A 15526-nucleotide genomic window follows, 5' to 3' on the forward strand; every position below is an offset into this window, starting at 1 on the left:
GGCACATAAAAGACACCATTTCGAGCGTGGCCGTTTTCGTGCGGGTGACACGTAAAAGCACCCACTACACTCTCTGAGTGGTTGGCGTTAGGAAGGGCATCCAGCTGTAGAAACTCTGCCAAATCAGACTGGAGCCTGGTGTTGCCATCCGGTTTCACCAGTCCTCAGTCAAATCGTCCAACCCATGCTAGCATGGAAAGCGGACGTTAAACGATGATGATGATGATGATGACCATGACCTATAATGTCTTTCTTACATTTCATGGGGGTAGTTCCTTTATTTTTCAGAGAGAGACCCACACATGACCACTACACTAAGTATAATATGCTATTTTAGTGTTTGGGTTGGGTAAGAGGTTCACTTAGAATACTCTGTTTCAACTGATTTTACTGAGATTCTTTTATATTGGCAAGTATTCCTTGTGTTTTGTGTGTGCATGTGTTTGCATGCCTGTTATGCTTTAGGATTTCATAGATGTTTTAAAATTTTATGTAAGAAATATTTTTGGATTTCTTTATGTCAGTTTAATAAAAGAATTTTGGCATGTAGTGTATACTTTAATGTTGGTTCACCAGGCATTTCATACAGTTTTCAGTTTATTGTCGTTGATTTGAATGGATTTTTTGTTGCTTGAAGCTGTTTTATTTGACATAGGTTGTACATCTGAACAAGAAGAAAAGTAAAGTTCAGGAATGACCACCAACTTATAGGACAAGCTTTATTCTAAATATAGTTTTTACTTTTGGTTCCCCTACTATTAAGTAATCATGACAGAATGGAAAACTCTGAGATTTCAAACCTTAAGTATAATGTCTTCTAATAGCTTGCAGTAGAATCACTGTTTTGTTTGAAAATCTATCCTTGTAAAAAGCATAAAAAAAACAAAATTTCTCAAATGATTGGAAATTCTTGTTTCTCATATTTTAGGAAGGCTTTTAACACTTTGGTGCTGAGACCTGCTTTCAGGAGTGATATATTACTATGCTTAGAACCCAAAGAAATCTAGTAATGATGAATTTAAAATTTTTTTCAATAGTGTAAATGACTTATTGATAATCATTTACTAATTACATAAAGAAACATTTGATATATAACACTAAGAAACACAAGTTTTGTTCACCTGAAGTTTTTCTTGTGTCTATATGTATCTTTTGGTATTGAGCCAAAAAAAAAAAATCATCTTGTTTTCTGTCATCAATGTTTCCAAAAATAGTTTTAATTTGTATTTAGTCTTTTTATAATGCAACCTTCTAAATAGTATGAGTGTTGAAGATTACATTTTTTTTGTGTGAATACTTTTATCTTTTGCAATTAGAGACTGTATCTAGTCTTCCATCATAGTAATCCTCCAGCAATCTTAGTACCTTCTCTCTGTTGTTGCAGTGTCTTAGTGAAACCTTTCACTTGGCTCCCTACTTTTACTGATGTTGTATAAGTATTGGCTGAGAGTCAAGGTGCTTATGCAAAAAATAGCCTTTTAAAGGCATGATCTTATCAGTTTCAATAATCTTTCCCACCAGTTCCTTGTAATATTTTGGTGAATCTCTTGACATCCATAAACTACACTGAAATGCACAGTATTCTGCTTCCCTTGCTTTCAAAATTTTTGGTCCAGTAAATATACCATTATTGATATTGGTATCAAAAAGCTTTGGAAGTGTATGGCAGATTTCTTGAAAGGCCTTTACAAACTGTTTTATCAATCCCAAGCTTGCACGAAGTGAAGTAACAAAACTTCTGCAGGTTCAACAAGATGCAACCAGACAACAGTTAACCTTCTTGGCAGTAATTTCTAATGTTTCATTGAACTTTCCAGTAATGATTCACCAAAAGCACTGCAACCCCATAAACAAAAGAAACACAATTTGTTTAATATCCTTCTGCAAATCAGACATAAAGACAAACGTCTTGAAATCCATACATACGTCTCACTTCAGTTCTGTGTAGTTTATTTTCGCAAGTAACTGTATAACATTTACATAATCTTCTTTCAATTTGTACCTAGTGTGCAAGAGGTGGAGGTGGATATTGGGTTTCTGTTGTGAAGTGAAATTGCTTTTGAGGCTTTAAGTTGAGCTGTCTGTGAACAGTTACGATTCCATGAGGTCATGCTTCAGTCCAACAGCAGTAAACAGTCATGTCTTTAGTATAACACATCTCCATTAACATGAAAATTAATTGCAAATTCTGCATGCTTTTTTGATACACAGTAGTCCTGTTATCTTCACATATTAAATTCCACTCTTTTAATTTGGATACTAAACTGCTTACCTCGCATTAACCTACTGTATAACATCAAAATGCAGATATAACAGTCATCATGGTGTTTCATCAGCTCTTTCTGATTTATGAGAATTGTAAAAGGCATATCCTTTCACACACCTCTTCCACGTGGCTTCTGCATGATCAACCAAAGGCTCTTCTGGGTCACTTTCAAAATACAGTCTATATGCTGTCCTTTCATGTGATATTTGCATTGCTTCATCATAATATCTACAAACATAAGAATGTATGATTTTAGTTATATAAAATATTATTTTAGATATATAGGTGGAAGAAATATTCATTACTGTCACTCACCAAAAAATAAATATTGGAATTTGGAATTATAAGTATAATGCTGTAATTATTGATGATGGAGAAAAACTAACATTTTGATATCAGTACCCTAAATGTAGTAACAGATGGTGAGAAAAAAATCATGCTAAACAAAAATTTTACCAAGTATTTTAAGTAGTGTAATCATTCTTATTTTTCTATGGGTGAGATTTTCTCTTTTTTATTTGTAGCAACCTTTACCAGACCAGAGTGAAAAACTAGACTAAATATCACTGGTCAGTCTCTATTTTTTAAGCACTTCCTATTTTACCGAGATTGAATTCTTTCCCCTTTACTGCCACTTTTAATTAAATTTATCTTCTTTTTTTTAAATGTATGTTTGCAGACTCTAATGTATATCTTTTTACTGTGAGTTCCAAGTCTAGCATTTGATAGTTGGCTTAGACAGACAACGGAATGTGAATGGCATATACAAAAAGTAATGTTTAAAATGTAATTTCTAAGAGTTGCAAATATTTTATGTTATTGATGTAAAAGAGTAATTTCTGAGACAGAAATATAAATTTCAATTTTTTTTTGTTATACCTAAAATACAGCATACATTTTGACCAAAACATAGTTATTTTAATGAGCTCTAAGAAAAATTCTCATAAATATTTTTCAATGATGATATTTTAGTATTATTAAACCATTTTAAATTGCTAGGATCTTATCTATTTCAACCTTTGTTTCTTTTTTAAATCCATTTTCATTGTGTATCCTTATTGATGATTTTAATTTCCAGTTAAGCACATCAGATTCACTTTGTTGATTCTTAGCTTTTTGAAACCTTAATTGAATATTTACATTTCAGTTTTGTGCAATTTCTCATAACATACTATAGTAGAACCCTATTTAACAGTTAAATGAAAACACTGTGCTAATTAATGTAGTTTTACATCAGAAATGCAGGAATCTATTCAAGAACTTTCAGATTATTTGGGTGTGTTGTTCAAATATTTTTTTCGTATACTTCATAGTAATAAAGGATTGTAAAAACATGTTTACTCTTTAACAATATATTTGAAATATAACATAGTTTCACTTTAGTTCTTTGAAAAATATATGACCAGGTCATCTGAACCTCATTTTACATTCCTCTTTTTCTTTGCATGCACTTATCTGTAGCAGCAAAGTTCTTGTCTAAGGTTCTCAGAACTTGCATACTTTGTCTTATGTTAGTCCATAGCCATTGTAAATTGTTTGAACTTTCCAAGTTTGCATAATGTTGTATCAAATTCTTTTATGGTCATTTACTTCTTTTGTTGTTAATTTTCATTGATTTTTTTTTTATTGTCCACTACTTGTTTTCACTCTGATGATTCAAATTAAGGCTGAGATAAGTTAATTTATCTGAATGTGATTCAAATAAAGCATCAAAACTAAGCTCTCTTCCATTGTTAGTCATCTTCATCATCATCATCGTCATCATTTAATATCTGTCTTCCATTCTGGCATGGGTTGAACAGTTTCACAGGAGCTGGCAAGCCAAAGAGCTGCATCACCCTCCATTGTCTGCTTTGGCATACTTCTACAGCTAGATGCCCTTTCTAATGCCAACCACTTTATGGAGTGTACTGAGTGCTTTTTATGTGACACCAACACCAGCAGAGTCACCAAGTAACTTGCAAAATGAAGACCCCCTTGGTTGGGAAAGGGAGTGGATCTGAGGGAGGTAGCTTTGTTGCTGGTTGAGAGATTAAAGTATGATATTGGGATAGATAGGTGTCTTACTATAGAAGAGATACTTGGTTACCCCAGTTGGAAAAGAAAAGAGAGTAAGGAGAGATAGAAAGATAGATAGATAGACAGTGTGTGTGAGAGAGGGAGAGATGCGGGTAGTGTTGGAGATGCATTGAAACATACCCACAAGGTATAGAGTAAGGCTGTTTCATAAGAGTGTGAGGGGAAATGTTTAGTGATGGGGAAGAGGTGACTGTAACAAGTGATGATAAGTTGGAAGGGTGGGGTATGGTAGATATTATGTGAGGGCATGAAGAGTGTGCAGGTAGACATCTAAGGGAGAGTAGAGGAGCCTGCTGCATGTGGTAATCATAGGCAGTGGGAGTAGGAAAGATGGGTTGTGGTGGAGTTTTAACACAGGGCAAATGATGTGTGTGTGTATTTGAAGGGATGTGGCCTTAAAGGACATGCCTGTATGTATGGCCATGATTTTACTTAGCTTGACATGTCTTCTCAAGCACAGCAAATTGCCAGAAGTCTTAGTCCCTTGTCACCTCCATGAGGCTCAGCATCTGAAAATCATTTTCGATCACTTAGTCCCACATCTTTCTGGGTCTACCTCTTCTGCAGGTTCCCTCCACAATTAGAGATTGGCATTTCTTTATGTGGCTGTCCCCATCCTTACATATCGCCTGATCATACCAACTCAGTGTTCTCTCTTGCACACATTTTCACACCAGTCACTAAGTGCATTGAGATGACCAAGGCTATTGTTTAAAATTGAAAATATCATTTGTCTTCAAGTGCTTTGCTTGCTCATACTTCTTATTAAAACACCAGTGTACTGATAGCATGCATCGTACATAAACATAGGTTTTGAATTGAAGTCACCATCAGAACTTTCTCCTACAGAAGTGTTAGTGATCCTTCAACAATTTAAACTTGTTGCAATTTTTTGGCAAAGGAGACACCCTAGAAAGATGCAACTATAGAAGAATCAAACTATTGGATCAGGTTATAAAGGTCACAGAGGGAGTCATAACACAATTGATCTGTAACAGAGTAGACCTAGAGGAGATGCAGTTTAACTTCATAACCAGATGAGGCACCACAGATGTAATCTTTCTAGTGAGACTACTGCAGAAATACTTAACTAGGAATAAACCACCATTCCTGGCTTTCATTGACTTGGAGAAGGCATTTGACAGGGTATCACATTCAGTAATTTGGTGATCACTGAGGAAACAAATAGCTTATGAGGGCTGTACTAGGTAAATACAAAGATGCTGTGAATAAAGAGTTCACAATTTCAATAATGAATTTAGCATGAAGATAGTTCATCAGGGTTCAGTCCTCAGTCCTTTCCTAATCATCATAGTCATATGAATTATTACAGAGGAGTTTAAAACTGGATATCCGTCGGATATATACTGATGATCTAATTCTTATAGCTGAATCTTTAACCCTTTTGATACCAACCCAGCTGAAACCAGCTCTGGCTCTGTAGTATAAATGTCTTATTTTCATAAGTTCTGAATAAAAATCTTCCACCAACCTTAGTCACAATTTATGTTCCTAACACGAGCTTAATAATAACCAAGTTATTTTACTAAATTCTTTGTTATATTTAAAATTAATTGAAAGAAACACAGAGCATCTCAACAGAAATACAGTAATGAAAGGGTTAATCATCACAATTCTTTGATGTGGGGTCAGTGGTATCTACTAATCCCATCTCTTAATTTGTGGCCTTTTTTTTTAAATAAAAAATTTCTGCTGCAGTTTTGTCTTCAGTTGTGACCTCACCTATTATAGGAATACTGTGAGTTCTTACTCAAGTTTTGAATCTGTAAAATCAATTACAATTAGCAGTTTCTGCTAGAATCTCATTTTTTTTTTCATTGTTGAGATGATACAGCTTTCATTTTAATGGTCATGGTACTTAGAGGAATTAATTTTTTGTTATAATCTTTCACCCACAAAAACAAAAAATAATTCTCCATTTCAATTATGATACTACTTCTAATCCTTGTTTGTTGATGCATATTTATCCTTTCCCTTACAATCATCTGTGTTATAACTGTTCACAGTTCCATTTCATTCCTAATTCTCACTCTGTTTCTGCTTTACTGCCCCCACTTTAATGCCTTTTTATAACTTCCAATTTATCGTCTTGTTTTGATAAAAACTGACAAAATATTTTGTCAATCTTTCTCTTATCCATAGTTATCAAGGTTGGTTTGTGTCAGTGTTATGTTGGTGTATATTATTGTGCTAATTGAAGCTAGGCCATCCACTAAAAGTCAAACTAGGCTGGAAGTTATTGGCAGCTGACTACCATACTACTGCTTTTGAATGAATTGCTCTATTTCACTGTTTTAGGTGCATGATCTTTATTAAGTTTTTGTCTATGTTTATGTACAATATTTTAAGTATTTGTTGTCCATTTATAAACAATCTTTTTGTTTAGATTCAAGACATACTTTAACAAATACAGGTGCAGTATGGCCAAATGGTTAAGAAGTTTGCTTGATAGCCACTAGATCTTGTGATTATCCCACTGCATGGTATTTTGGGAAAATATTTTCTATGGCCTTGTATTGACCCCTACTTTGTAAGTGAAACTGGGTAGATGGTCATTGTCTAAAAGCTTGTCAGATGGATTATATTTGTAATTCAAAGGTACAACCTTATCACTCACTGAGTTGTGATGATTCTGCCTGAGAATTATATTGAAGGTACGTGTGTTGAAAATGCTTATCATCTTGCATGCTAATTCAATGAAGAGGTAATTCAGTTGATCTATCAACTGAATTCTAATCATAAAAATAATTAGAACTAGATAGAGAATCGTCCATTCACCCATCCATCCAGTAGTTTCTTCTAAGGAAAGAGCCCTTTCTGTAACATATGTAGGAGTTTTCTAAACTTCCAGTTTGATATATCATTAACTCCTTTGTAAATGAAGCAGACCTTACCAGCTGCATTCAAAGAAAATATCATTTGCTACTGTCAGTCTATCTGAAATATTTGTATTACTGTTTCAGGATTGATTTATTCCTAATCTTTTTCTGCATGCTGAAGAAAGTTATTTTCCTATTGTTAGTAGACTTCAAGTGAACTCATATTTACTTTTTTGTTTTGAGTATTTTCTCCTAGATGTCAAAGTTTTGCAGATATTTTAGTTGATTTATAGTAGAACACACTTGCCCAAGGTGCCATGCAGTGGGACTGAAACCCATAACCATGTGGATGGGAAGCAAACTTTTATTACACAGCCATGCCTGTGTCTGTTGCTTAACACACATTAGTACTTCTGTAATTCCCTCTCCTAAGTAAATAAACTAATAATCATACAATGGCATACAATATCCCTCTCGTAAGCAAATAATATCCTATCCTGTGGTTATATTTAGTATTAACTCTCTTATCATTATAACTGTATTCACATCCATTATTTCAAAATCTTTTCCATCCAGCACTAGGGTGTTGTCTTTAATATTTAATTTCCTTTTCTTCAATCTTTTCATTTTAGATTCTTTTTATTTATTTATTTATACTTCGTAAGAGCATTTTCTGACCTCAGTGTTTTTCCTCCACAAATACAGGACTTGAAACATTATTTATGACAATCCTGCTTGCTTTACCAAATAAAGGGTTAAATATTGAATTAAATCAGATTTCTTTGGGGTTAGAAATTTGAATGAGTAATATGGAGTCAGTATTTTTACTTGTGCCAAAGTTATGCATTTGAGCATGAATTTTTAGCTTATATACAATATAAGCTAATGAATACAACATTTTTCTCATACTGTATATTATTATGGTTTGAGAGATTGACTGTCTGTCTATTTAGTAATGCTGATATTGTAGTTTTTTCTTTTCCTTTTTTTTTTATTGAATGATGATATTTATTCCCTCAGGATTTCCCTTACTGTTTTATATAACTGCAATTGTTAATATAAAAATGTTAATAAGTGCAGGCATGGCTGTGTGGTTAAGAAGCTTGTTTCCCAACCATGTAGTTTTGGGTTCAGTCCCAGTGTGTAACTCTTGGGTAAGTTATTCTATTATAGCTCCAGAATAACAAGTCATGTGAATGGATTTTGAAGATGGAAACTGAAAGAAGCTTGTGTGTGTTTATGCCTCCTTGTCTTGACATCATGTGACAGTTGTAAACAAGTGTTGCCATCATACAAGCAATGTCATTCATTTCCAATATTTTGTAAAATCAGGGTGAAATATTACCTTGCTTGGAAACAAGTGATGGTCAGTTATAGGAAGGACATTTGACCATAGAAAATCTGCTTCAGCATGTTTCCTCTGACTGATGGGCATTAAAATAATGGTGAATACATAGTTTTGCAACTGTTTACTCAGAAATGTTGATATTCTTTACATTCAATTTATAATGAGTTTTCAAGAATTTTAATCTTTAAAGATGAAATTTAAAAAATGTTTTGTGCATAAGAAATATGTATAATAAATGGTTTCTTACATGTGATATGTTACATAAAAAAATATGTAACCAGATCTTTCATGATGACAATAACAAGTGATATATTGCTTTATCACCTAAAATCTATTGTAATCTTTAATTATGAAATTATTTTATGTAATGACTGCATGACTGCCAGAGGGATGAAATTAACACCAAACTTGAATTTTTACGTACTATTTGTCCAATAATAGGTGGTGCTCTTGCATGGCTACATCCCTCAAGCTGGAACTAATAGGAGAATAAAAGAATAATACAACTGACTGATTTACCAATTATATATCCTAGAATTAGGAACCAGTCTTACACAAATATTAAAGCTAGAACCTTTGGTTCAGAAACCAAAAAGCTGTTGGTAATGTTGATCAATTTGATTAATAGTGTTTAGTGATATGCTATGAATGAAGATTGAATTGCTAATTTAGCTATTTCTCTTGTAAATAGTGAATAATCTGACTCAATATATTCTTTTATTGGTTTGGGACAAACCAATAGTCCATAGTCAGTCATCAAGTCCAGTACTTATTTCATTTTGGTATTTAATTTTATATGTTTCTATTTAGCAAACCACATAAAGAGATAATTCTATATTATTAGCTTACTTTATAATTTAAATGAAAATTAGTAATTTAAATTATTGATGTGTATCTATATATTTTGCATAGTTTGCAGTTTGGATTGTTGCTAATCCTGCAAATGATTGTGGCATGATTGTGCAGAGCAACGCAGTACCTTGTAACACACACATATTTCATTTCTTTGCTTCATTTAAATTTTGATGAACTGATTTATTCATTTTTTTTTCTTTTTCTGTTGAATGCTAAAAAGAACCTTTTGAAAATCATTAGAACAGATTCATTTTTACTCTTTTATTTATTTTTGATAGATTTTTGTGAAATAACAGAATTGAGTAAAATTGAAGGTGAAGCGACTGCCAACAACAGGAAAGCAAAATTGATTTTCTTTTATGAATGGGATATTAAACTTGAATGGTCTGGTAAATATTTTCTTAATTTTTTTTCTATTTTTATTGTCCTAGAAGGAAAGTTGATGACATGATCGATTAAGAGCTGGAATGAATATTTTATAGCATCCTAAGTTTAATGTCTTACTGTTTATAGTTGGAATTTCACCAGAGCTGACTTTGCTTTCCATGATCTGTGATTGTTACAATAGGTATCATTGAAATATTAATTCAGTCATTCAATCATACTACATTCATTAAAATATTGATCTTGTGCAGGCCTTGTACAGAGCTGCTATCAAGAACATGAGGGTCAGTAACAGGTTCAGGAAAGAATTTAGCATGCCGGTTCATCAAGGCTCATTTCTCAGCCCACTTCTATTTATAATTGTTCACCAGGCCATGTCTGAAGAATTTAAGACTAACTGTCTGAGGGAACTTCTGTATGCTGATCACCTATTTTTCACAGTTTAATTTGTTGAAGAATTAGAGAGGAAATTCCAAAAGTGGAAACAAGAGTTCTTAAAGTAAATCTAGCAAGGACTAAATTTTTAGTTTGCAGGAAAGGAATAGATAGAAATTCCATATGGTATACTGAATGTAAATTATGGCAGCACAAGAAGTACATTAAGATCACAAGCAGGCTGAGAGTGAAAGACTTAGTATCTAATAAGAGTAAAGGAGTAGTTAGCAATAAGAGTACATGTAAAATAATTGGTAGCTGCTGTTGCCTATGTAATCTAATTAGTAGTGAGGAAGATGTTCTGAAAGCTAAGTAACCTTTTTGGAATGGGTTTGAAAAGTGTCAGTGAGTTATTACCTTTGCGACAGCAGAGCAATTCTTTCATTAGTGAAGAGCAAATTGTTTGATGCTTGTCTGATCTTCAAGAAAATGAAGGCTGGGCACAGAATGTGTGGTGAAGGTTGTAAAAAATTTAGGTGTATATCCTCTACTTGATATTAGTAAGTATGAATGATAAAATACAAAGGAACTTGAAGAAAAACTGTAAGAGGAATCATGTGTAGGAGAAAAGCCAGAGCTGGTACAGACATATAATGCATATGTAAAAATGTGCTACATAATGCAAATGAAAGGAAGACATGGGAAAATTGGTTAAAACTTAGCTCAGGAGATAAAAATTCACAAAGGAATGGAAAACCCCCCAAAAAACTAGGAAGTGATAAGATGTTGTACTGGAGAAGTCTTATCTAACCCATGCCAGCATGGAAAAGCTAACTTGAAGGGAGGAGAGGAGTATTTCTTTTTTCAGTTACTCTTCTGTTTTCTCCAAGTTGAAGAGTTTTTGGAAATTTTGATACCAACTTTGTTGACTAATGAAATAGTTGTATTTGTTTTCTGCTTCACAAACAAACCTTTTCTTCTTTATTTAGGAAAATTTAAAACAAGTAATAATAAATTTAAAGGCAAAGCTGAGGTCCTAAATTTAAGTGAAGAAAATACTGAAGATGAATTGGATGTGAGTGTTACATTATTGTTCTTATTTTCAGAATGAAGACCATTTATTAAAGCATTGGTTTTGCTATCCATGTTTGATTGGGGTGGTTATCGCAAATTTTGACTCAAGTTTTTCCTTATTACCACTACCCAATTATGAGAACATATGAAATAGTTATCTACCTTACTAAGTAGTTGAACTTGGTGTCTGACAAGTGTACTTAACTTCACCATCATTGTTCTGTTATTTTTTAATACACACATTCTTATACAAATAATACTGCCTTTTATTTTTTAACCTTTATGTCATCCACACATGATCTAAATACACTTGATTTTATATCTACCTAGTTTGTTTTAGATTTTAAACACTCCTGTAGAAAATTTTTATCTACTACGTATATGAGTAATTTCACTTGATTGAAGTTTTTAATTCACTATATTACAAATGTGAGACTCTATCTTATTTTGTCTACAAACAAACATATCGAAAGATCCTCTGAAGTATTTTCCCTCAACCTTATTGTTGATATTCGTAATCAGCATTACTGCATTCATGTTTCACTGCCATGTAGCCTGGCTGTTCTAATGAAGCCAAAACATAACCGGTTCGCTATCCATACTTGTCTGCACTGTCTATACTGTCTAAAATATTTTCCTTCAGCCATATTGTTGTTACATTTATTCTTGTTTCTAAAACAGAGTCCTTGAAAACCTTCTGCAACAAGGTGCATGATGTAGTCTTCAACAGTACAGAAAGATTATTATACATATTTAAAAAAAAAAAAAGCAGTCTTTCAAAATATTTCTGAAGCATGAATGACACTACTAAAACCCTCAGAATAACTATAAATGCCAGGCTGTAGTTGATTTTCTTGTCTAATATTATCTCATTAGTATTGGGTTTTAAGTCTGAAACACATTTTATTTATATATTCATTCACTTGTTTATTTTTTTCATCATTGTATAGTAAATATTCATGCTAGAAAGTATATATATTTTCCAGAGCATACGTCATATAAGGATGAAGGAAAAAGTCTTAACTTTATTGTCTTTTGCATTTTTTACTTGTGTTAAAAACTGGGAAAATCTTCATAAATTACATAATTTGATTTTGGCACACAACATTTTCCCTCACTACTATACTATTTTAATTCATTGATGGGAATATTTAGTTAATTTTATTCCTCAAAACTGTAATAACAATATTCATTGTGTTGTTATTGTTTAGAATTACTGTTTTGTTTTTCTTTCCAGTTCTACTTGATATCCTTTTTTGTGTTGTGTCTTACCATTCTACATGTATAGTCTAATTTTTCAAATGTTTGAAGAACACATTTGAAAAGTGGAAAACCCTATCCCAAAAGGTTTAATTATTGTAATCTCAATGTGCTTGAGACTTTTCGTACATATTTAAATAAAATCTCATTATAATGAATGATAATTTCAGTTGGGCAATACCATCATAATTTACCAATTCATAGTTACAGATAATTTGCAAAAATATTTCAAAATTGTATTAATTGAAACTTATAGGCTGTCTACTCATCAGACTTATAGTCACTGTATAGATCATGATATACTAAATCTTGAGTTTTTTTCTTTGGTGGTTTGAATAGAATATATTGTTTAGATTTTTAACGGACCTTATATCCAGTAATAGATATATAAAAAGACATTTCCTAGTACGTTCACAACATACCTGATGACTTTATAGTCTGTAGATTATGCATGGTGTCTTTTAATGTTAGTTAACTTTCCCATGTGATGAGTTGGACCCAGCATTGCTAACTACCAAAACTACTCTGTTGTCAACAGTGAAGTAAGCTACTCTTTCATGCTTACAACTGGGTTGACTTAGCTATTGAGAGCACAATGTCTGTTACAGGATACAAACTGACAACACTTAGTGGGTTGCCTGATATGCATTTAACTCAACTATCAACAGCTCTTCATCATGTTATTATATATTGTATCTCCACTATGGAGCTAATTGTATGCTATAGATGTGTAAATCTGCATAAAGAAATGATGTGTCTTCAATCAAGCTGAAGTGGCAAAAAATAAAAAATTTTTCACCTTATTCTGTGGTTTAAATTTAAGAGTGGAATAAAAGCACTAGTGCAGAAATGTACTTTTTCATCAGGTAGTTACCATTATTAGATTAGTTTAGGAATGGTACTTTTTGATCACTGGTAACTTTGCTTTGTGAAGAGTTGAACCCAGCAAAACTATTCTGTTGCCAACAGTGAGCTAAGTCCCTCAAAATATGTTTTGTGATATAATGAGAGTACTTTGGTAAATAATGGAAAATTTAATATTTTCTTACAGATAAATGTATCAGTTGAAGATAGTGGAGATGAAGCATACAAAGTGAAAGAATTCATGCGTATTGAAGGTGTCAAAAAGATGCAGAAACAGCTTGGCATGTACATTAGATCCTTGAAAGAAGGTAGTTTACATATTCTCAATATAAATGGTCTGAATAAATATGTTAATGTCCAAGATTAAAAGCATTCACTTTTCTCTTTCTAATTCATATTAGATATCTGCTTCTGTAAGTTATTTGATGTACCTTGTTTATGAAGTCAAATACCACAGGGGTTGAAATTATGGTTGAGTTCATCCTTTTCATAAACAAGTTTTGTGCAAAAAAAAACAATAAAATCACATATTTCACTAGGTCCGGTGAACAGCTAATAAGTAAAGACCTTTTCGACTTAATACTTTTGTTCCATTATCTCTAACTAAAATACATGTCTTATGTGTGTCAATTACATTCTGAAATTGATACGGGAATGCTATTCTTAAATTAATCTATGACAATTTTTTTTTAAAAAAGTACTTTGATTATTGGTAAATACTAGGAAATACATGAAATTATTAAACTTTTGTTTAAATGCCACCTGTATAAAATGAGTTTTCAGTTGAGGTATATAACAATTGTAGTATTGAAGAATTCTGATCATTGGATTTTCAATTGAAATTAAATGTATATAATACAGGTTCACTGTAAAGATAAAATAGCATAAAGTTTATCTAAATGTTTGAAGAAAAAAGTAAATTTCAAATGCAGTATAGCTGTGAAAACAGCAGAAAGATTGGGCATTTTTACCCTTATAAGATGGCCAAGTAGGGTAACATATTTTAGAGTAACGTGTTGACTGTAAGATGGTTTGAGAAAAGCTTAAGGTGAATGTAGCTCTAATTTTCAGTTTTCATTTGTTGCACAGTGACCATCTTAAATGAAGAGGAACAACTTATTCTGCTATCCATATATGATTGTTACATGTACATGTATAATATTTGTACATTTTAGAAATAACTATTTTCGTAAATGTCTTAATGTCTCAGATAACTTGTATTTAATATTACTCCTTCTTCATGGAATAACTATATACTCTGTACTCTCTCTTTCTTTGTGAAACTTTGGGTATTCTATGTTAAATTAGCATTATGAAAAGTGAATGTGACAGAAGTTATTTGGATAATTCTAATTTTAATAGCATAATAATTTTTGTTTCATATAGAATATAGCCAAGGAATTATTTTACCTACTAAAGATAAAGCTGACAACAAAGATCGGAAAGCTCTAATTGTTCCAGTATGTATTGATATTTACTATTATAATTGTTCTTAAATTATTTTTTTTCTTGAAAAGAGAAATTTTATTTTAATTAGAATTTTATAATCTGGTTGTTCATATAAAACTTTAATATATAAAAGTATGTAAATTAGCTATTACACATGAGAACCACCTGCTTCAAGCTAAGAATTATATTTTTCGCTACTGTGTATTTACAGAACAATGTAAAACGAGAAATGAATAAAACAATTAATGGTAATGAAGCTAAAAAAACAGGTGATACAAACTTTGACTGCATGACACTGAAGACCCACGAAGAGTTTGTTTGTTCTGCTGCAGATCTTTATCGTGTTTTCACCGTACCTGAGGTATGTATATTTTGTTTCTATATATTCGTTTCTTTTTTATTCTTTTACTTGCTTCAGTCATTTGACTGCAGTCATGCTAGAGCACTACCTTTAGTCAAATGAACCGACCCCAGGAGATGAGAACACACCAACATCGGTTGTCAAATGACAGTGGAGGGACACACAAACATATGCACGCACACACATATATATATATATATATACAAGGGTTGAATGGGGCTTGATGATAATTAAGAGTTAAATGGAATGTAGGGGAGAGTAGATGATGAATAGAGTTTGAGTAAGGTTAAGGGGTGAATATAGAGGGCTGGCCCTAGGGTTGCTGGTTCCCCGGGCAAGCTGAACTTTGGTATGTACAAGCTGACAGTCAT

The 15526-nt window shown here is 32.4% G+C and overlaps 1 protein-coding gene across 1 annotated transcript in view; it reads left to right on the plus strand.

Moving 5' to 3' along the window:
• Positions 1–15526, plus strand: part of LOC106880994 (activator of 90 kDa heat shock protein ATPase homolog 1) — a 31874-nt gene that overhangs the window by 10768 nt on the left and 5580 nt on the right. The window contains exons 3-7 of the mRNA XM_014931177.2: positions 9667–9777; positions 11137–11222; positions 13533–13653; positions 14732–14805; positions 15006–15155. Of these exons, the coding sequence (XP_014786663.1) occupies positions 9667–9777; positions 11137–11222; positions 13533–13653; positions 14732–14805; positions 15006–15155 (542 nt within the window). The remainder of the gene's footprint in view (positions 1–9666; positions 9778–11136; positions 11223–13532; positions 13654–14731; positions 14806–15005; positions 15156–15526) is intronic.

Source organism: Octopus bimaculoides, chromosome 1 (genome assembly GCF_001194135.2).
Source record: "Octopus bimaculoides isolate UCB-OBI-ISO-001 chromosome 1, ASM119413v2, whole genome shotgun sequence".
In the NCBI taxonomy this organism is placed as follows: Eukaryota; Metazoa; Mollusca; class Cephalopoda; order Octopoda; family Octopodidae; genus Octopus; species Octopus bimaculoides.